This window comes from Rhamphochromis longiceps, linkage group LG18 (genome assembly GCF_057381845.1).
Source record: "Rhamphochromis longiceps isolate RC_006_pf linkage group LG18, R_longiceps_female_GT1.1, whole genome shotgun sequence".
Taxonomy (NCBI): Eukaryota; Metazoa; Chordata; class Actinopteri; order Cichliformes; family Cichlidae; genus Rhamphochromis; species Rhamphochromis longiceps.
Genome location: NC_140574.1, coordinates 12615495 through 12639009, shown reverse-complemented (window position 1 = coordinate 12639009; position 23515 = coordinate 12615495). Strand labels below are relative to the sequence as shown.

Below are 23515 nucleotides of genomic sequence, written 5' to 3'. Positions count from 1 at the left end.
AAGGACATCACGTCTGACACTGTGGTCAGCAGCACAGGAGCACCACAGGGAACTGTGCTGTCCCCTCTTCTCTTCACCCTGTACACCTCTGACTTCTGCTACAACTCTGAATTATGCCATATTCAGAAGTTTGCAGATGACACGGCCATCATGGGGTGTATCTGGGATGATCAAGAAGAGGAGTACAGAAGTCTGGTGAGGAACTTTGTCGCATGGAGTCACACAAACCACCTGCAACTCAACACCTCAAAGACTAAGGAACTGGTTGTGGACTTCGGGAGGTCCAGAGAAGGTCCACTGCCGGTTCAGATAGAGGGGGAGGAGGTGGAGGTGGTCAACAAGTACAAGTACCTCGGGCTGTGGGTGGACAATAAACTGGACTGGTCATGCAACACAGAGCACCTGTATAAAAAAGCCCAAAGCCGACTGTACTTCCTCAGGAGGCTGAGGTCTTTTAACATCTGCAGGAAGCTCCTGAGGATGTTTTACCAGTCAGTGGTTGCTGGAGTACTTTTCTATGCTGTGGTGTGCTGGGGGAGCAGCACAGCAAAGAGGGACTCATCCAGGCTGGAGAAACTGATCAGGAGGGCTAGCTCTGTGGTCGGCATGAAGCTGGACACTCTGGTGACAGTGGCAGAGAAAAGGACATTAAAGAAACTGATGGACATTATGGACAATGCTGGGCATCCTCTGCACACGGCCATAAACAACCAGAAGAGTCTGTTCAGTGACAGGTTGCTTCTCCCCAAGACAAGAACTAACAGACTTAAAAACTCCTTTGTCCCACACGCCATCAGACTGTTTAACTCCTCTCTGGAGGGGAGAGGGAGGGGAAACAGGAGGACAAAGGAGGGGGGAACAACTAAGCTGTAGTGCCTCTGCACCTCACTGTACAATACCTTGTGCAATACTTTTTGTAAATAGTCAACAGTGCAATAGACTCAATACTTGAAATGTGCAATTCACTTGTATTTTTATTTTTTATTCCTATTTATTCTATTTATCCCCTTTGTATATTTTATTTATATTTGTCTCTGTATTTATATGTGTGTGTGTGTGTGTGTGTGTGTGTGTGTGTGTGTGTGTGTGTGTGTGTGTGTGTGTGTGTGTGTGTGTGTGTGTATATATATATATATATATATAACAGTTCTGTAACTGTAACTTTGGTCGTTGCTGTGCTTTTTTTGGAAGTCGAATTTCCCAGAGGAACCCACCCGAGGGATTAATAAAGTTCTATCTTATCTTATCTTATCTTATGCCTGAGAAAGGATTGTCCTCGTTTTGACGTCACGCGAGGATCAGAGTGCTCAAGTGACACGAGAGGGTTTCCCTCGGTTGCCAGGCACCGGGCTTCCGTGTGTGGATAAACACGGGTTTCCTCGTGGCACACCTGTGTTTGAAGTTGACACTGCCACGCTGTCAGACCTCTACCTGTTGCTTCATCACTCTTGAGTAACCATAGTTATTTTCCATTGCATGTAGCAGTAGGGTATTTGCCATAAAATCAGTGTCAATAGTGTGACGCTGGCATGGCAACCAAAAAACACTTGAGGGGAAAGGTGAAGTTTTATTTCAATCACATGTTGTTCTAATTATGCTATTATAGCAAGGCTTCATTTATGTGGTTTAGTCCCAGAGTTTTAAAAATGCCCTTATTTAAATAACAGGTGAACATTTATTCACCTGTTCAAGTAAAATCTCATTATCCAAAGTATCAAAGTCAGATATGATGAAAGAAGTTAAAGATCATGCAGAGTTTTGCTGGGTTTAGTTTGTCTGTTTGTTAGCAGGATTTGTATGACACATTTACACCAGGTGATTAAAGTCCCAACTTTGAAGTGATTAACTTCTGGAGACGATCCCGGAATTTTTTTTTTATGATGCAACATTAAGGCTGGATGATTTGTCATGTCATATCTTCACATATACATACATGTACTCAAGAAAACATCACAAACAAATCTGGATCCAGAGATCTTGTCCAGAGGCCACTGTAAACCTTGTTGGAAACATGCAGTCTTGGACTGCTCTTGTTTTAATAAATGTTTTGAAATGGTTTAGATCTACCAAATAAAGTACCAGAAATAAACATCTGCCATCACTTATGATCTCTTACATGTGCTCACTAATGTGTTTGTGATGAAGCCTTCATGAGCGCAGTGTAAATCATCCTTAAGAGTGATGGAAACCAGCTTAATCTGTAAATATAAACACTTTTTACATAAACTTTATTTTTAAAATGTATTTTTCTTTCTTTATCTTTTTTCTCTCAGCGGGTTTATAAATACTTACCTGAAAAACTCATATCAGTCTGTCTGACACCAACAACCATGATTCACTTAAATCACCTTAAATCTTCCCCGTTCTGATACTGCTGCGTGATTGGCATTAATTCAGTAATTCAGCATTTGTGATATTTGCATTAATTAGCATTTGTATATAGAAGTTGTGATTAGATTCTCCTATGAACCGGCTCACTCAGTTTAGCTCTTGTGCTACATAATGCCCAATTTGACCTCAGCGAGTCAGACTAAAACTGCTGCAAATAGAATAGAATAGCCTTTATTGTCATTGTACAGAGTACAACGAAATTGGAGTGCCACTCCCTTGGTGCAAGTTTCAATAATAAATATAAATGTAAAATATAAAAAGTACAAAAAAAACAATCGTAAGTACTCAAACAATAGTATGTACAATATATACAGGATAGCAGCATTAATATAATGACAGTATGAATAGCAGCATAATATAATGACAGTGACGGTATGGAATAGGTTCAATTGTTTTTGTGCTTATTTACTACGGTGATAGCTCTGGGAAAGAAGCTATCCCTGAATCTGTTTGTCCTGGTTTTATGTGACCTGTACCGTCGGCCTGACGGTAATAGTTCAAACAGTTGGTTGCTGGGGTGAGAGTGGTCCTTGATGATATTGCCAGCTCTGCTGAGGTACCGAGAGTTTGCAGTGACCTCCAGGCTGGGCAGAGAGCAGCCAGTGATCTTCTGGGCTGTGTTGATGACCCTTTTCTGTCTGCAGCTGAGCACCCTGCATACCATGTTGTTATGCCGTACGTTAGGATGCTCTCTATGGTGGCTCTGTAAAATGTCACCAGCAGCCTCTCCTCCAGGTTGTTCCTCCTGAGCACTCTCAGAAAGTGGAGATGCTGCTGGGCCTTTTTAACCACCGCTGTAGTATTTGCAGTCCAGGAGAGGTCATCAGATATCTGCACGCCCAGAAACCTCATGGAGTGTACCCTCTCCACACAGCTCCCGTGAATGTAAAGTGGGGCCGGGTCTGCTCTGCCCTTCCTGAAGTCCAAGATAAGTTCTTTAGTTTTTGTGGTGTTCAGTTGGAGGTTGTTAACTGAACACCACTCAGTCAGTCTGTTGACCTCATCTCTGTAGTCCGACTCATCCCCCCTTGAGATGAGTCCAACCACTGTGGTGTCATCCGCGAACTTTATGATGGTGTTTGAGAGATGGGTAGGGGAGCAGTCGGATGTGTAGAGCGTAAACAGGAGGGGACTCAAAACACATCCTTGTGGAGACCCGGTGCTGAGTGTGATGGTGCTGGACCGGTGGGGGCCGAGTCTGACAGACTGTGGTCTATTTGTCAGGAAGTCCCTGATCCAGAGGCAGATGGGGGTGGAGAGTCCCAGGTGAGACAGTTTCTGGACCAGGATCTCCGGGATGATATGATTGAATGCTGAGCTGAAGTCCAGAAAGAGCATTCTCACATAGCTTCCTCGGTGCTCCAGGTGACTCAGCGCAGTGTGGAGTGCTATGGTGATGGCGTCCTCGGTGGAACGATTTGTCCTGTAGGCAAATTGGTGGGGGTCCAGAGTGGGAGGCAGACCGGCCCTGATGTGCTGACAGACCAGTCTCTCAAAGCACTTCATCACTACAGGCGTAAGTGCAACAGGCCTGTAGTCATTTGGGCTGGCCACAGCTGTCTATAAAATAAAATAATACAATTCTAAACAAGATCTACATAATAATAAAAAGAAACACCTTCAAATTTTTCACCTTTCAGTGTCAAAAAATGAAGCCGGTGTCAAGACTTTTACACATTTAATTCCTAGGATCTTTCAAAATAAAAGCATGTCTCAGTGTTTCTACATAGTGAAAAATACTAAATCTGACTAGAAATCTGTCAGCAAAACTTAAATTGTAAAAAAATAAATGTGGAAAATTGTGGAAAAACTTCTGGTAGCTAATTTCCCAGACTTTCCTGTAACTATAAAGCAGAACGTTTTTGTTAACTTTAAAAGAAAATGTCCTTTTTAAACAACACAAAAAACTGATGATCAATTGCAAAAAACAAAACGAAACAAAATAATAATAATAATATAAAAAAAAACCCTGAATTGTGTTTGTTGGTAGTGAAAAAACAGGAACTTTTCTGAAAGTAAAACTCCAAAAAGTATGCCCTCAACATTTTCTTTTTTCTGTGTAATGGACCAGAATGAAGTCTCTGTAGGGCCATTTCTGGCCCCCGGGCCTTACGTTTGACGCCCCGCTACATGTATTACAGTTTGCAGATTACAATTAATCCACAATACCGCAACACACCCTGACAGATGACTTTTGTACTAAATAAACTAGCAGTTTAATTGTCATTCACTTGCCTGCCATCACCACGCCAGTGACAGCGATGCATTGTATTAAACAATTAGAAGTATTTATGAGTTTGCAAGCTGCACAATCAGTTATAATCTACCACTTGGCAGCTTGTTTGACACCTCTGAGTTTTCTTGTCTTTTTTTTATTTGTGAATTATTTATTTTTAACATTTTACATGCATGTACTGAGTCTCAATATTCCACTTTCTACAAATTTGCTTTTTCAGAATTCCCTGAAGTGACACATTTTTAAACATAAATGAGGAAGCTTTGAGTTTGAGGAACATATTTTTATAACTCTGCGGTCAAACTTAGAGAAGAGTGCATGTTTGCATTAAATATTTGTGAACATGTGAGGGTATGCTTATTTTTTTATTTTTTGCAGCAACCAAACCTTCTGCAAGCAATCTTGCAACATGAGGTTATGTCAGGACTCCCTTCTGACTCGTCTCAGGCTGAATTTGCCTAATGAATGTGCCCTTCTCATCATGTGCCAAACGCTACTTTCACATGCACTGCCAAGTATCGCAGAAACTGTTCCCCAGTGAGTGAGAGTCAACCGTGAGTGTATTTTACCAACGGCTGTGCTGCAGAGATGTCATGACCTGGACTAAGAGGTGCTTAAATTATTAAGAAAGTAAGATCTGAAATAATTCCGGAACGAATAAACAGACCATCATGGAAAAATCTGTAGAACGCAGTTGTGAAACAACTCTAGACAGAGGTGGAGATAGGGAAGATAAAATTTATCTGATCTGAGAAGGTGTAATTACCAGTAACATACCTGCCGTTCAGGTCAGTGCTGCTGTATTCAAATGCAGCTACATGCTTTCTGCAAAAAATATCAAGTGAGCTGACAAAGAAAACACCTAAATAAAGATGTATATCAGACAAATATAAGGGTGTTACATATAGAAAACAAAGCTCAAAGTCGAGATGCATTTTAACATATAAGATGTTATCTTGTGTTCTTGCAACTAAACGTCTGGAGGATGGAAAAAAACAGAGCGCTGGAGATAAGCTTGTATTTATAGTTCACACGGGTGAACATTAAACTTCATCTTGATAATTTCTCTAAAAAAATGAAAGTTAAAAAAACATTTCTGTCGGTGGATAATGATTCAGGTTTGTTCCCAGACTGTGAACACCTGCTGCGTAGGTGTTTCTCAAAAACAGGTGCCTCGAAAGAAAAATAAAGACAACTGGACTCTAAATGATAAAATCAAGTCTGGCCATGTTGCAGGTAATGTGGTCACTGCAACCCTCAGCACCTGCTCAGAGTGACTCACATGAATTAGGAGTATCACAGTCCCCTTACAAGACAAACTTAAGCAGTGACCTCATGCCGCACCACTGCAGCTTGGCTTGGCGTGAACAATAAGTAGTCTGTGCCGGTCCATTCTACATTTCTCCTGAGCATGTCTGCGATCGCTGACCACAGTTTGAGTCACATCCTTTCCAGCTCTCCTGCTTGTTTATGGAGTGCTTGCACAGAGTTGCCTATGATATCATGGCAGCAGGGGTATTAAGAGGCGCACTGTTTGAAAAGATCTACAGGACCAGGGTGGAAAGAACCATCCAGAGTTAGCTACAACCACAGGTCTGATACAGGAAACCCCCTCGCCAAAGTTTTCCCTCAATTCAGCAATCCTCACTACTCTGCACGACAGGTGTTTGCATGTGACACTACGACAGCTCGCTGTGATGATATATACAAAATGACGCAAGCACACCATGGAACATTTTTCTCTAAATAGACATTTAATGGTTTAAAAGCGTGTAGGTACAGACAGAGGAAAGAAAAACAGCTGCTGGGGTGGGACGTAGGGATTTCTAATTGTTTACCATGCAACCGAACCTTACCGCATTTAATTTTTTGGGGGGGGGAGGGAGTCAAACTGACCAACTAACAGCACAACAGCAAAGCAGGAAATCAACACTCTGGCACGTATCAATGGCATCACATGGAGAAGATGATACAAAACATGTTTGTTTTCAATTTACAGTTTGTTTCAACTAATAACACTGATCGTTAACATATAATAAAATATATACACATCGTCAACAAAAAGGAATTGTGGCAGAACAAAGCAGCTTCATACAAAAAACTTTTCAGGCTGACCGAGTGGGATGTTGACCTGTGTGTAGCTGATTACAGTAACGTTAAATTGGAAATGTAACACTTGGTTGTTTTTTTAACAAATCTGACCCACTGTGATAGATTGTGCACGACTCTTCGCTGCATCGGGTGATGTAAACACTCCTCCTGCTATACTTGACCTTCGTATCGGGAGCCACACTGAAGTGAAACAATCAATTTCGAACCTTGCCTATCTGAAGGCTCCGTCTAAGATTTGCATTGATCATAAACAAATGTAACATCAACAAATACAAAACTAAACTAAAAGGAGATACTGGCAGTCCTCCGCTGTTACGACTGCCACCTGCCATTGATAGCACATTAGCGGCTCGACTCCACCCCGTCTGACTTCCACCTGCCCACTGCCGGCTGAGGCGCTGCCTACTGAGTCCGGAGCTGGTAATCTGGGAAGGAAATGAACAGGACTTAATCAAATGGGGAAAAAAAAAGAAAGAAGGGGGAATCTGAGAGAAATCAAGTGGAGGCAGCTGATGCTTTCCACCCAGAATGAATGGAATATGGAGGAAATGAGATGAGGATGTTTAGCAATTACTGGCAACATTAGCAAAAAGACCAACATGTGCAACCTTGGTAATCTCAGTGTGAAGATCGGGGAAGCTCAACAAAGAAAGTTCACTTTCTCACATTTTGCAGGACGTTGCCACATTGCCTCGTGTACTACAGCGTATCCCCTTTTCATAGAACTGCATGGGTGCAAGGTCAGTTCCCACCACATTGCACTGCATTGCCTAACTGTTGCATAATACCTGCACATATGGGCACTCAGTATCTCATAACAGCACCAGTGTGAAGTGACCTACCTCCGTTTTGGGTGATGTAGCGCACCCACGGCAGGGCCTGATATCCACTCTTCTCAATGATCTTGAGGTAACGCACCTATGAGGAAGAAAAAAGAAAAAGCAGCTGATATAAATATGGTTGAAATTAAAAAAAAATATATATATATATATATATATACACACACACACACAAACACACACAGAGGGGTCAATAAGTCATCTCTAACACAATCTCAGATACGGTGTTAAAGTTCTAGAGTAATGTACTATTCTAGAGTATATTCAATGAATCATTTCCTCATAAAATTATTTGAGATATTAAAAAAATACTTTTACGTTTATCATCTAACCTGCACTCGGGCATCTAACTATAATCTAACTATGGCTACCATCCCAGTATGAACCTGGTAAGGACAAGCTACAAAACAAAACAAAAATCACACCTACAGGAAACTGACAGCTGACACTTCACCTAAGATACAAGCCTGTGAACTCTACAAAGAATGATAGCACCCAGAGGAAGTGAGTGCATTGAAAAGAAGAAAAAAAAAAAAGACAAAACAACGTAAACTGCCTGCTTGATTTCTAACCGAGGTGCACCCTGGACAGGTTGCCGGTCGCAGGAGACCGACCCTGAGAGAAAGACACTCATTCACACTCGAGTTCACACCCAGTGTCAGTTCAATTCTAAGTGCTAACCGCTGCACCACCACACCGCCCTATTCTAAAGATGTGGTTTTATTTCCACCCAACATGTACTTATTGTTCCATTTGCTGTTTTTATAAAACTGCAACGTATGTTTATTTCTCGAATCTTGAGAAATAAGCAGTTATTTCTCATAACAGCTGCACTACTTTGTTGCTCACTGGGCTTCTTGAAGAAGCATATTTAAGAGTTTAATGGCAAACCTAAAGGTTTCAGAAACATATATATATAAAACATATACATGTATAATTCTTTTATTGAATGCATTTTTTTTTAAAAATGTTTTACCCACAACGATAATTGGCATTTTCTCCAACTGCTTTCTGCATAATAGCAAGTTACCAAGCACCCGTTGCCTCTCTAAGCAGCAGGTTGATAAGCGCTCAGCAGTCGAGAGATATGCTTTTAAGGCCGTGGTGAGCTGTGAGTTGTAGTAAAAGTTTTGTTGTTGATGAGGAAGCTGTAGTATGAGTCACACAGAGAAGAGGGAAGCGACTACAGAACAGCTTTCAAGGGAGACACAAAAATAATTTACATAACTGTATTTTTGTAAGTCCTGGGAGCAAAAAAAAAAGAGAAAAAAAAGGGGGAAAAAAAATTCCACATCAGCATTATTGAGATACAACTTTCACAAGTTATTAACTGATATTTCACCAACCCAGTGTTACCACAGAGTTGATTTTCGAGAAGAGAGGCTAAAAATATCACTTCGTCTTCACTATATGTCCATCTTTGATTGCACACATGTTTTTTTCCCTGGACAGGTGTGGGAAATGACACTGGCACAGTGTGTGTGTAAAAGTTTTTTTAAATGCTGAAATAGTTCACTTCACTTATCTGAATAATATCACAACAACATACCACAATGCAAGCAGAATTTCATGGTAATTACATGGTAAATACTGTGTAATTGGCACATCTAACACACAAAAAAAACAATATGCGGTGTCATAATTTGCAGGGATGAGGCGCAAAGCCATCTTGAAGCTGACATGACCCCCGCTCTGGGAGACGTCACCATGTCATGTCTCTATCATGCCAGTTCCCAGCTAGGAGCCGGATATACGGCGCAGGAATTTGCGGGTCAAGTGGTGGCAGGGCTCTGGTGAGGCCTCGGTACCGGCCGCCTTGTTATTACCTTCCAGTACACAGTGAGGTCAGAGCGAGAGAGCGCCGTGGTCACCAGAGACATGACGACAAGCGCATAGACGTGGGATCACCGAGTCTGCCGGCACAGCACTTCTCCTCGAACGCTGCAGCCAAACATGCAGTCGGCCTGACCGTGGGTACGCAGTCAGCAAAACGGCACCAAAAGCCATCCTCCGCAAAATATCATTATGGCTTGTAAGATGAGAAGGGGAAAGGAGGATGTTTGTTGTATCTAGTTTGGTAAGTACAGACTGCATGTGTGGTCTGCACTTATCAGGCTTTTGGTAGAAGTTATGGCTCAGAAACCATCTGCCAGCATGTTTGGGTTCCTTCGACTTCACCTAAAGAAGCACAATTTGAAAATATTACAGCAGCTCTGCTCTCACTGCCACTCAGCCAAAGTGTGGGGTTGCTCCATTTTCTAGTTAAGTTTATAAGGTGGAGTTACGTGCATCACACACACTTCACATGTGCGCTTCCCTACACTTAGTGGTAGAGTTAAGAGGAACTTTCTCATGCTTTGATATTTACATGTGTCTAATTAAGATTCACGGCCTCTTCTCACACGTAGAGAGTGGCGTTACTGGCAGCATTTGGGTCTGAGACCCAGTCTGCCGTTGCCCTGTAATAAGGGAAAGGTTACAGGCTTGAAACAAGAGTTTGATGGGAATATGGCTCTTAATAGGTTCCCTCTAAAATAGTGGGTGCACCACGGTGTCAATGCAAACGTGGGGACGTTTCTCAAGCTTCTGGTCTCCCAATCAAAGCTCTGTACTTTGAAGACCTTTCAATCACTGATTCTAACACTTTGTTTATATGTTCTAAACATGTGCAGAGCAGTTCATTGCATTACTAAATTTAAAACAAGTCTTTATAACTTCTCAAATTCGACTACAACTTCCTTTTTCTCTCAATATTACAAATCAACCAAAGTGTAAAGTACAAAATGTTTTTTGAGTGATCATCTGAACAGTCTGATAAAACGCTGCAAGCAGCCCCACCTTGCAGGCAAACTTAATGAATCGGTTGAAGCTCAATGTGCAACCTGCAGCACTCAGCTGAAGTACGTTAGGTGTAAAAATCCCTGGGGTGCTTTGTGGCTTTCAGATTCAAACCTTTTCAGGTGGCTTCCTTCCAGGAAGTTACAAATTAAGCCGAGAAAGAAAAAAACGATCTTGACATTTGTTCACGGTGGAGTTTCATAGATAATCACGTTTTTTGAGTTGTGGTTTAGCGCTACATAGTTTTGCGAACACAATTATGTAAAACGAACATCTCAGATGCCTTTGCAGGTTTTGCAAAAAAAGAAAAACTGAATACTGCCCTGCAATTAAAAGTTTACTGATCACCATCAGCACGATCTTTTTAATTCCAGGATTATACTTGCAACATCCAACATCCACCCCATCGCTCCAATGTCTGCCACTTATCTGGATCCAGCTATCTAAGCAGAGCCAACTCTTCCCAGCCACCCAGAGACATAATCTCTCCAGCATGTCATGCGGTCTCCTAGCAGTTAGGGAAGCCCCTAATACTTCAACTCAGAGGCCTCCAGATGGCATACCAAGCAGATGACTGGACCACCTTAACTGGCTCCTTTCAATGTGGATGATCAGTGTTTGACTCACACTCTCTCCCAGTTATCAAAGTTTCTCGCTCCATCTCCAAGCGTGAGCACACACTACAGAGGAACCTCATTTCTGCTGTTTGTGCTTGCGATCTCATTCTTTTGGTCATTACTCAAACTTGTGGCCATACGTGAAGTTAGAAACATAAACTGATCAGTTCAGCCACATCTTTGAGCACGCTGTGCACCACAACAGTCCGTCATATCGCTTTACTCCCCACAGATCCTGGATTAATCTCCCGCTCCACTCTCTCCGCACTAGCGATCGAGACCACGACATGCTCCAGCTCCTCCGTCTGACTTTAAATGCAATAAACAAATGTAAAGAAAATAAGAGGCGGTGGATATGGACCACTTTATTCTCATCACTAGGCACAATTTCACTTCTGCAGGGTGTGTACAGATTAAAGTGATGAGAAAACACTTTTTTTCTGAGTGTGTTTCAGTCACCGAAGGTCACCAGTGTTTGAAGAAAACCACAAAAAAGAGGATTCATCTCCTACACTGATGCGCTATTCCACCGAAACAAAGAATATACAAACTGCAACTACAAATATCGTACTAAACATCACAGTTTAAATGTTGTTTGTGTGTGTGTTTTAAATAATTAATTACCATCTTACAGATGATGTCAGTTTTTAATGTAGGAAAAACACTTCATCCCATCACTGTGCAAAGCCGCCTGTGTTACTGCACTAATTCATACATTTGCTCTTATACCAGCATCTGTTCGTTTATGAGCAAACAGTAATTTAAAGGAAGGAACGAATGGGGGATTATTTCTTTCGGCTACCTAATTGCCACAGAAAACGTCAAGCATTCTTATACTGCCAAAAAGCAACCCAATTACAACTATCATGCATTTCAATTAAGTTCAGCGTCTCGTTTCCGAGTGGGCTGCATAATATCCGTAGAATTTAATAAAGTTTTATCGAGAACCATAGGAAATGTGGAGACACTGGAAAATATGACCTTTTAGCTCTTTTAATGGGAGCCACAGAGAAAACAGTAATAAAAGTTCAGACGTAATTGAAATTGTGTTAGCAGCAGAGAGAGGAGTCTCCAGCAGTCTCAAAGAGTCAACTATAAGTTGATGACACAGCTTATTAGTAAGACTACACTTGTGGTTTTAAAGTATTTTCTGAAGAAGGACGTTTACATACGCGTCAATGCTTTGAGTTATAACTGACGCTACAGCTTTTGTGACAGCATGTCCTTGACTTACGTGTAACAAAAGACACACGCAGGGTTAATTATGTAACCGTCGTAGGTATATTACTTCCTTAATATACCTACGAGAGATTCGCCATGCCCTTCCCCACACAAGACTGTAAAAGCGATGAAACAGACACGTTCAGATGATTTCAGGTTCACGTGAAGGAGCGCATGTGTGAAGTGTCCAGACATGTACTGATGTCTGTGAAGGAATCAAGCCAGAGTGAGTAAGTGTGTTTGTGTTTGGCTGCCAGAGCTGGTTCTGGTGCAGCAGTGGCAGCAGATGAGTTCAGGTATGGATGTTCACACGCTTCACACGTGCTTTCCTTCCATCATTGTCCCACACTTCAGATTTGTAATACATTAAGTTTCGATAACCGTAAAAAAATATATATACATTTCCGCCTTCAGTTCTCAGATCCTACATGGACATACCCCACCCTCACTGGGTGAGTTCAATATTCATGTTAAAACTGAATATTAGTGAACAGGTGTTATTAGCTGCCTTCAGCTCATTTAAAAGTCACCTCAAGTGACGGCTAAGAACAACCAGACCCTGAAAAGGATAAGCGGAAGCGAATGGATGGATGGATGGTACATTGTCTGATGTTGTGTTATTGGTTTTATCTGACCTGCTGTTAAATAAATACATTCAAAACCGGTTTTTAACCCGGTGACAGTTTAGATCTTTATGCTCTCTTCGTGATACAGTGGTACCTTGTTTATCGCGGGAGTTCAAACCTTCGTAGAAAAATAAGCCCAGTACTATAGAATGAAACCAAAGATCAAACCCTGTTTTCAGAACATGGGAATAAAGCAGCTGCGAGAGAATTCAACATTAATGAATCAATGGTACGGAAGTAAAGGAAGCAAGAAGAATGAGTTGAGTAACGTTTGACTTATCTGTTTTGTTTCGCTTAATGCGCCTTATAATCCGGTGCGCCTTATGGTCTGAAATATACGGTAACTTCTACCTTCCGCAGCTACCGCAGGCGTCTTTGATGGTGCAAAATGTTTCATCGACATTGTTGTGTTAGTTGGGAGAAAACTTACAAACATACAGTGCAGCACTTCAGAGTCTTACTGCTAGCGATCGCAGATTTATGTAAATTTGACAAGCTGAACGCATTCTGTACTGTATAGGAGACATGGCACGAGATTGATTGACAATAGTCTACAGCCAATCAGGACGCAGAAAACAATGTGCTGTAAAAAGGCGAAACCGCGTTATAGTGAGGGACCACTGTATATGCCAATGACTAATGTACAGAATGACAGTCATAATGAAATGTTGAGGAAAGAGAAACGGACAGCCTGACAAACAACCTGAAAACAGCATAAAATAAGCAAAATGTGTGTGTGTGTGTTTTCTTTTCCTAAGACAGTTAGGCAGTGGCATTGATGTCTGGCCCAACATTCTTTAAAAAACAGCTTTTACAATGTCAAGTTTAAACATCTGACCCCTAAGAGTATCCCTAAGGATATTTCAGGAGCTCTTGCTTTAGATAAAAAGTACAACGCTAAATTACCTGTGGCTGGTGTAAAACTGAGGTATAATTGTGCGAATGTACCTGCGGAAACACTGTTATTTTCATTGGAGGCCATAATATGATATTTTCAAATGAAGTTTGTCAAGTCGCCATTGTTTCCTCACATCAAGACATGGGAAAACGCTACACATATAATCACAGGACAACTGTGATTATACAGTATGAGCAGAGTGCATGTGTGTAAGTCTGCGGCGAGCAAGAGATTTCATTTAAACATGGAGCAGAAATGAAGCCTAAACATTAGCTTCTGTCTCAGTTTCAGGTCAAAGGCAATCAAAATCCAATGAATCTACTCACCTGCTAACAAGACTGACATTTTATATCATTGTGATTAACAGAAAAGCAGAGGGCCAAGTTCAACTTGATGAGCAGTTGCCGTCTGGTTGGCTCAATGCTAGAAATTTCTTAACCACACAGGGAAGCTGACTGTTTAGCAGTGCTCCCTTACTGCCCCCTCTGGCTAAAAACAGGACCGACGTGGATTGTTTGAATTCCAGCTGTGGAAACGGGGACAGCTGTGTGATGTTGCTACATACCAAGAATTCTAAACCCAAAATAATAATCAAAACCGCAGGTGTAAATAAGCAGCATTTGGTTCAGCATGCTTACAGACAGTATGTCACAAAGGGATGATGAATACATTTTTACTGTATGAACAGAGACAGTGTTTGTTTTTTGTTTAACAGCTTGTTGTTTGCTTAGGGTTGACAAGTTATTTGAGAAACCGCCGCTCGACGGAGATCATACCTGGATGCCTGAGGTAGTGAAGTATGGGATCTCAAACTTGACACTGATTGGTGGTTTCCCCTCCTTATCTTCAGCCTCTACGCTCGGGAGGCCGAAGTGGGCTCGCATCAAATACTCCTTTCCACCCTGTGAGAAGTTGCAACACAAGCTCTTTAATAAAAGACGAAAACAAACTATAAATCTACTGTGTTTCAGCTTGTAAAAGGAAAACCAGATTGTATAAAGGCCCACAGCTGCTCCGCGTTGTTTCAGAGAAGTATAATTACAATCTGCATGTTTTTATTAACAATAAAAACCAGAATTGTGTAGCTTTATAACATAAGCAAACTACCATCCAAAAGCCTAGGGTAATATTACACAATTTCTGCAACCGTATGTATGAAGCTCGTGAGTCACAGTTTCTGCTCACAGGGAAAGACTTGATTGACCAGACGATCTCACTGTTCTCAGGCACCCACTTCACACTGCCCACTGTGGTCTTGAATTTGGGTGAGTCAGCGTCCGTTGGCACGGGAATGTGAATCTCTACGTTGTTGGCTGTGGAACGCCTCTTGAACTGACTCTTTGCCTAAGAACCAAAACAAGCAGGTCAAGTCTAACATGCTGCTCTGCCTAAACAGGGTATTAAAACAGGGCTTAATTTAATGCGCATTTAAAACCTTAATAGTCAGAGTTACCACGCATGACAACATGATACAGTACATAAGCAGCCTGATCATAATTGCTGTATGCTTTGCCTGACTGAACATATAGAAGCTTAAGCCAGGCTGAGCTCCAATCATTTGTAACTCCACTTAAATTTTTCTTTAAATCTGACAGCAATAATAGTTCAGCTACACATGACGCGGGCAACTAAATGTACCCACTGAAAAAGCTTCCAACCTTAATCATGTACTCAATCCGACTGTGAGAGTGCTTCTCGATAACAGACTCAATCCAGATCAGGGGCTTCACCTGAAACAGAAAAACCACATCGATTTTAAGTGCACAAATGTCGAACGCACCACTTTAAATAACACATGACTTAGTCGCCACCCAGAGGGCAGCAGGTGTTACTACAGCAACCGAATATAAGTCATTTTGAGACTAGCTTGTACATTTATTTTGTTTCTACAGCAACCAGCAAAAGATACTCATATACTCATGCTGCAGTGGTGTCGGCTGTATTGTGTGAAATCTTGTAAAGGAAAATTAGGGAGAAACAGAGATTGCTCAAAACTTTGGAGTGACTTTGCAATCTGCGTTATTATGTAACTGCTTCTTGGTATATCCTTTTAAAATAGACGGTTACATCATCAAGTTACAAGAGACTGAACTTTAATCTTGTTTGATCAACTTTAATGTTTCCTTTGTATTTTTGTACCTTACGATATAAAGCGCTTTCGAGGCAACTGTTGTTGTGATTTGGCTCTATATAAATAATCTTTATTTATGAACTATGCCCAGCAAGCACAGATCTGGATTTAAAATGAACAGGTTTGTATTTTTTGTCCACACGCAGACAGCCTTCGTGCTTAATCTGACGCACATGTTATGGTATAGAAGCAGGTATAATATGGAAAAACCAAAGTATAAAAGAAACCATCCTTCAAACAGTTTTTACACGTATACGGTAAAGGGCTTAAAAGGCATAAAATAAAATACAGACAATTTAAAAAGTATTAAGAAGCTTAGCTGAGTAATATAACCAAGAAAAATTGCTTCTTAGATTAACAATTTCAGTTCTGCGCGCTGCAGCTCCTTGTTAACTAAAACTGAAAGACTTCTGCTCAACTATACCACTTCCTTTCCGGCACGCTTACTGGTAAAACTGTTGTGAAACACTTATAGAAACCATGAACCCAGTCCAAACTGGCAGAACATTGTAAGTCTGCCTATAGATTACCATTTGACTCAACAAATGCAATTTATCAGTTCCTTTCATCGAAAAAAGTGTGTCATTTTAAACGTTTTTTGAGAGTAGAGGATGATGGTTGAGCTCTTATCTGCTCTCTTTTTGTTTTTTGAGAGTGTTTTTTTCCCCTTCGGAAAAAAAGCACAGTTAAACACTATTCATAACACACGCCTATGTGTGACAACCACAGACCAAGTACTAAACCGTGTGGTTGTGTTTCACCTGTTTTCTTCTGTGGTTATCACAAACATTGATGAACAGATGAGGTACTAGTCTAAGCTGCTGGCTCATGAATACAGGCGTATTTCTGTATACAAATAATTCTGCAACAAACCCCCCCACCGTCGCTACCACCCCGAAACAGCCTTCTCCCAAAGGAGTTCTATTCAAAATATTTTTAACCTGTTTTTTTTATATTAGTTCTGGTTCAAATTCACTTTACTTAAAATATCTATTTTAATCAAACCAGAAATAACAGAAAAACGCAAAGACTCGCATAACATAAAGTATATGGGAAAATAAAGCAACACTTACTTAACTATAAGCAGACCAATTGCGTAGTTGCCCCCTACAGGCCCATTTTGAAAGGAAAAGCCCAACATAAAACATTTTGAAATGGGTTTTTTTTGTCCCCCAAAAAGAAGCAAGCAAACACTTTATCTTCTTGGTAATTAAAAACACTCACTAAGGTGACATTAGGAGGCTTTATAGCAGAGGTTCTCATACATTTTCTGGAAAGCTTCCACTTCAGATGCAGAAAATGCTCCTTAATTTCTATCAAGCTGAATTTCAGTGCAATAATCGTCACAAAGCAGCATCAGCAGTAACAGTTTTTAGTTTACATAGAATCAAAAATCTGTTCATTCAAATTTAGTTTCACTACTTGGTCACCCACGCTCCACCTGCAGTGGCTCTACTGCCCACCTGTAGGGCCTGCCCCACGGTTTATGAACCACTGCTTTAAAGGGTAAATGTAATTTGATTATTTCCACAAGTGGCTTCAGCTTAAATGATGAGATCAGATTTCAGTAGTGAATTCTATGCACAACCTCATTTGATTTGAAGCAGTAAGCAGATCCGCATGTTCACGTGTACACAGTCTTCATTCCAATCAGATTATCTGTCTGGATTCCTTTAATATACGCCCAGTTCTTTCACTGTTACAGCACTATGTATGTATGTTCCCTGCATGTCCGTTTGCAGGTGTGTCAGACCCTTTCGGAGCCTTCCTCTGGTTTGGACTCTAACTACTCGACTTGTTCAGCCACATATTACTCACGTGAGTGTTGAGGCGGTAGGACATGAGCTCAAACTCTCCGTCGGGAGGAATGAAGGAGATGGTGCGGTCGTTCTCAAAGCGAGACAGACGGACACACTGGTGAAACTTGACATCCTCCAGCTCTACTGATTTACTCTTCCCTCCTGCAAATACAAGCATCAGAGGCGATTTAACGCGATTAACCAAATTAGCACGAATCAGGCACAGACTAAATAGTTGTTCTAAATAAAATGCGATTTTCCACATGGTACGGCAGGCTGTCAACCAATCAGAATCTCAGTGGCTTGGCTCAGTTCCTTCTGTCAATGTGTCAAAGTATCCTTGTGCAAGATACCGAACCCCGAGTTCCCTCCGATGCATCCATCAAAATGTGAGCGTGTGTGAACGTTAGATAAAAGCGCTTAGGTAAAGATACAAGAACTATGTGTGCTTAAATGACAGAAAAGCACTGTCATCTGGTTATTTTTACATCTATTATTACATCAACTATTCATTTATTGCTCGAAAGCTTCAATGCTTTTTTTTTCTTAGCAGCAAAGAAACAACTCACGTCCAGTGTTTTCAAACAGAACTTTGTCGTTCAGTCCGAGCCGTAGCTCGGGCATTCCAGAAAGGAAGACGCGCATCTTTATGGAACCAACAATCTCGCTACGGAGAACATTGCCGTTGGCACTAACCTGAAAGACAGTCAATGAGTAAAGAGGAACAGATGAAAGCACATATTAGCGATCAAAGACTGTACACACAAAACAGCAAGCTGGACAGTCGGAATGCGCTGTGACGCACCGGGAGAGGAAGTTTACAAACACTCTGACCGGCATTCCTTATGCAACTCGGGCCTTCTAAAACAAGTTCCTACCAGGAGGTTCACTGACTCAATGACGTCCAGGAAGACCTCATTTTTCCTGTACTTGATACCCTCTGACCTCCAGGAGACAGCGTTGGTGACTGTGGCGGGGGGTCGCGGGGCTCCAGTGTCTAGCTTGTGGCCCTCCTGAGTTATGTATCTGAGAGACAAAAAAATGTAAACAGGAGAAAAACCTGAGAAAAGGGGAAATTAACTGTCTGAGATGGCGAGTTCCCAGAAAACATCAAAGAAGAACAGAGATTGTTGATTTTATGAGGGAGGATTGTCTGACTTATTACTGTACTCATGTGGGGGAAATCCAGAGTTGGTTTGCTGCATGTCTACATCACTCACTTTTGAAAGACTAAACGGTCATTTGCAGTCATTTATGGTGATGACAGTAAGATCTTTTTGACTTGTAGGTATGCAGAAATGACGGGATAATACCACAAGGGAAAGCGCAAACTGTAAAAATCGGACATAAATAAATAAAACAATCAAATATGCTTTTTAGCACAGTGATTTGCACTGATTGAAAACCTGAGAAAATGTCATCGGGAAATTAGCAGTTAAAGCAGTAATGATTACAAATGACAGGAATTTGGCTGCATTCAGCCGCAGGTAAAACGATCTCTGTTTAAGATCTACTGTTTTTTCTACTGAGATTAGATGCACTTTATTGTTTGAGTGATTACAGTGTTTTTTTATTCAGGAAACTTCGGGGCTGTTGGTTTTTTTGTACTACGAAGGTCAATCACTTCTTAACAGGTTACGTAGCCAGGGTAACTTGTGCTGCGAACCAAACCTGCCCCAAAACAGGTTATGTCTGAGATTAAAGACCAACCTGAGAAATCCTCACCTACTGACCAAGCCGGTCTCTGGAAATTAGCGTCAGCATTCCTTAAAGACCCCTTATATTTCTGTGCACGTATAGTAGGAGCATCAAAAGTATTTTTTTTTCCTTACATGCCATTTTATTCCTTGATTTTTTCCCCCTATGATCCTAAAACTTGATACCCATTTGTAGGCATACGTAGGTCTAAGGCTATGTTTGAATTTCATTTTTGATTTTATTCACTGCTCGTTCTCAGCCAGCAGCTGAAAGGATAAAACTGTCTGTTAAACATTAATTTAAGGAAATACTCAATTATAATCCACCAGATTCTCCTGCGTCATAATGACAAACATCCAGCTTTCAAATAGGATCAACTTTATTTATAAAGCAAATCTTGACCAAAGCGCTTAAAGGGCTCTAACATTCGCACGGTGCTTTTAATACTAATCTACTGTACAGTGGTTTTCCTCTCACACACACACACACACACACACACACACACACACACACACGGCTCTCGCTCAGTTAGCTTTGTAATAGCCTGCCGACGTGTCTGCAGCAGCTGTGTTACTTTCAGTCTGTATCATGTGCTTAACGTCTTTGCATTTTTCCCATAGTTACGTTTTATCTACCGTTACAGATTCCTCAGCCTCTCGTCACATGCTTCCAATAACGCCCGATTCATGTCAACACATAGGGGAAAGTCTGGCTTACTGAGCAAGTTGATAACTGGCTTCACATGACTGCTTATCACGATTGCTAATGTTATGGTAAGTGAATCCAGATAAGGAAGAGATAGCCTGGCTTTGTTGAACTCATTGTGTTTGAGGCCCAGTTGTTTATCAGCAACAGCTGTCTTAGTATGGTTAGCTCAAAAAGCACCCTAAAGTTAATTTCCAATAATCTTGTCGTTTATTCAGGCAGCACAGTGATTCAGCGATTAGCGCTGGTTCAGGCTCAGCTGGGCGCATTCTGTGTATGTTTTCTCTGAGTGCTCCAGAGACGTGCGGTATGATCTGGACAGGTCACCAGTCCATCACAGAGACATCCAACCATTCAAACTTACATTGACACCTTAAAGCCAATTCAGAATCACCAGTTAACCTAACAAGTTAACAACCTAACAAGTTAACAACCTAACAACCTAACAAGTTAACAACCTAACCTATGTCTTTTGGACTGTGGGAGGAAGGCTCCACACACGAGCCAGTCAGCAGGTGAACTGAAACCCAGAGCCTTCTTCTTAAACTGAAATAAACTGGTTTCAAAAACATTTTATTTTTGATTAACTTTGCAGCTGTACAGATGTCAGACCTACACTGTAAAGTGCAGCATTATATCATGGAGATTATTTTGTCTTTTATTACAAGCCCAATTCTAACAGTTGGGATGCTGTGTAAAATATAAAAACCCCCCAGAATGCAGCGATCTGCAAATCTCATAAACCCACATTTTATTCACAACACAACGTAGAAAACACACCAAAGGTTTAGCTCTGAGTGAATTTGATGGCAGCAATAAGTCGAAAAATAAAGTTGGGATGAGGCAACAAAAGAGTGGGAATTAAGTGGCACTAAAAAGAAACGTCTGAAGGAAAATTTTGCAACTAATGAGGTTAACCGGCTACATGATCAGGTATTAAAAGAACATCATAAAAACACAGAGCTCGTCTGACATCATCAAACTCAAAATTTTAATTTCAACCTTTTTTTTCTTAAGATTTTTACAGATTAAACATTTGGTAAGAACCCAGATTTTCCTGTGAATAAAATCTGGATTCATGAGATTTGAAAAAAATCACTTTTTACTATCTTGTTTACATTTTACACAACATTTCAACTTTTGGTTAGCCCTCCCAATTGTAGGATTCAGGGGTATCAATCAATACTGGTATCAATGAAAGACTATTAATAAGTTTTCAGTCTTGGATGAGTACCTCAACCTGCTCTGTATACCTCATTGAAAACAGACTAGGTTCACGTTTAGAGAGTCTGCCATGTTGTTTGGTTTCTAAAGAACTTTTTCGTAGCCACCACAACCTCTCCTACACACATTTAATTAAAGGGTGAGCCCAAGGGTATTCATATGGTTGCGATCTGCAGTTTCACCACTAGATGGCAGTAATTTGCTTCTTATAACTGTTACAGTATGCTAGGAGCCCCATGACTTTGCTTATATATGTTTTAGTTATGAATAACTAAAATGTTATTTTACACATTTGAGTTTCTTTGGTGTAAGAATAAAAATGGACCCATGACCCTGAAAATCCAGCACTTATGAACCCTCATGTTACCTGCAGTGAGACAGCAGCTAAGAGGATACTCACTCTTGGAGAATTTTGCTGTCAGTGGTCTGAGGATAGCCAAAGTCCATCAGCTCATCCATGAGCTCATATATGATAACAAAGTTGTCTCTAATGCTCTCCTCCTCTAATTCTTTGAAATACTCTGAAAAAACCTAAAACAACACAAATAAACACGTTGCACTTGTAGCAAAAGTATATGCATGTGTTATTGTTATTAACTAAAAGCTGGTGAATAATTAAATCATACCTGAACAATTTTGTACAAGAAAGAGAAAACCAGGGAGACGCTGGCATTTTTTTTGGATGTTGCAACCACTGATGTGGCGTGTGTTAAGAAGTGTAACTACAGGACAGAGAGTAAGTACAACACGTGCACACCGTAAATGTTGATGTGTTTTGAGGATTAATAAGGATACAGTAGAGATTATTGTGTTTGATCCACATGAAACGGACGCCGCCATGAGCCAGAATTGGTGATAGCGTGCCCTCTTCCTCTTTGTCCATCAGAAGGGTCATGAAGTGCTCAATCTCTGACATATCCACATCTCCCCGATAATTTCGGCACACCAAGACCTGAAAGAGAAAAACAGCACATGTGCAGCTTTCATTAATATCAGTAAGTCACTGTATTTTCACATTAAAGCTCAAAACATGCGTTGCTGCCCAAAAAAGAAAAGAAAAGGCATGAGTATATTCACTGTATCTCAGAATGTATGTAAAGCCAGGGCAGTATATAGCAACAATATCATCATAACAACAGATATTTACATCTCCATATGTGCAGGCAATCTCCTTCACACCAAACACTTAAAGTTTTTTTTTTATTTAAAAGGGATTCACGTGTTATTATTACACCTGCAAGGCTAAAGCAGAGACGTGGGTGGAAACTAAATACAGGTAAACCTGATACCTTAGGAATTTTTCATGCCCTTTATGTCTTTTCCACTTTTCCATTGATTTAGTCGGATTCAAAACCGACTGTTCGTGTAAATCACAAAGCATCATCACAAGCCCCCGGGCTGTAAATTCAGTGTACAACTCCCTGCTGCTAACAGCTGGTCCCCTAGCTGTTAGTCATCGGGTTACATTTTTATTCAACGCTATCGCCTGACATCACTCCAGGTGACACCTGTCATATAAATTGAAAATTGCTGACTTTCGTTACAAGGTAAACCCTCTAAATTGCAGTGTGAACCGTTGAAGATACGCTAGCTGCTCGCTGCAGACTGAGCCGCATTATAATCTGTCAAGCAAGAATGTGCTAGCTAGGCTAACCTTAGCTTAGCATCGCCCCTCCACTGTTACTTTACCTTTCCCTTCAAATCCAAGACGTACACGGCGCTCGCAGACATCTTGAACTTATTTACACGAGCCCAGCTAAGCTCGTTATCAGTTGATAATGTTGGCGAAAACTAGTTCAGTGCTAAAAATCAAAGAACAGACTTCCATTCATAATACTGAAAAGAAGAACACAACCCTTCCCCTTTTCTTAACACTCTACATTCGCAAGGAGCGCCCCCTGTGGAATAGGAGGGAGCACTACAAGTCTCTGGCATCCTTTTTTTTTTTAAAACAAAAAACATTTTATGGTTAAGTCAGTAAGACAGGAACTTAATTTAGATCATTATTAAATAATCTATATGGTAACAACAACAACAACAATAATAAAATAATAAAATAATAATAATAATAATAATGACCTTTAAAAACAGGGCTTATGCTTAATTATCTCACCCTTTTAAAATAATTATTAGTCTTTGAGGTAACCAAACAGCCTGCATATAAGCTGGAGTCATGATGG

The 23515-nt window shown here is 40.8% G+C and overlaps 1 protein-coding gene across 2 annotated transcripts; it reads right to left on the bottom strand.

Annotated features, from left to right (window-relative positions):
• Positions 1–6357: 6357 nt before the first annotated feature.
• On the bottom strand, positions 6358–23215 carry ap1m1 (adaptor related protein complex 1 subunit mu 1). Of its 2 annotated transcripts, XM_085388582.1 has the most exons (12): positions 23025–23215; positions 22131–22287; positions 21962–22029; positions 21736–21866; positions 18587–18734; positions 18278–18404; positions 17728–17870; positions 15437–15508; positions 14964–15122; positions 14555–14680; positions 7582–7657; positions 6358–7164 (listed from the first exon to the last, which is right to left on the bottom strand). In XM_085388582.1, exons 1-12 carry the CDS (start codon positions 23064–23066, stop codon positions 7142–7144), a joined length of 1272 nt encoding a protein of 423 aa, XP_085244708.1. In that variant the 5' UTR covers positions 23067–23215; the 3' UTR covers positions 6358–7141. The 2 variants fall into 2 exon arrangements, with proteins under 2 accessions (XP_085244708.1, XP_085244709.1); XM_085388583.1 differs by lacking the exon at positions 23025–23215 and having other exon boundaries at positions 21736–21865; positions 21960–22029; positions 22131–22192.
• Between the last annotated feature and the right edge of the window lie 300 nt (positions 23216–23515).

Coding starts and splice junctions, on each gene's coding strand:
- ap1m1 (XM_085388582.1), bottom strand. CDS start 23,066: ATGTCTGCGAGCGCCGTGTACGTCTTGGATTTGAAGGGAAAG. Junction 21,867..21,961: donor TCTTGTACAAAATTGTTCAG/GTATGATTTAAT, acceptor GTGTTGTTTTAG/GTTTTTTCAGAGTATTTCAA. Junction 7,165..7,581: donor CTACATCACCCAAAACGGAG/GTAGGTCACTTC, acceptor TTTCCTTCCCAG/ATTACCAGCTCCGGACTCAG.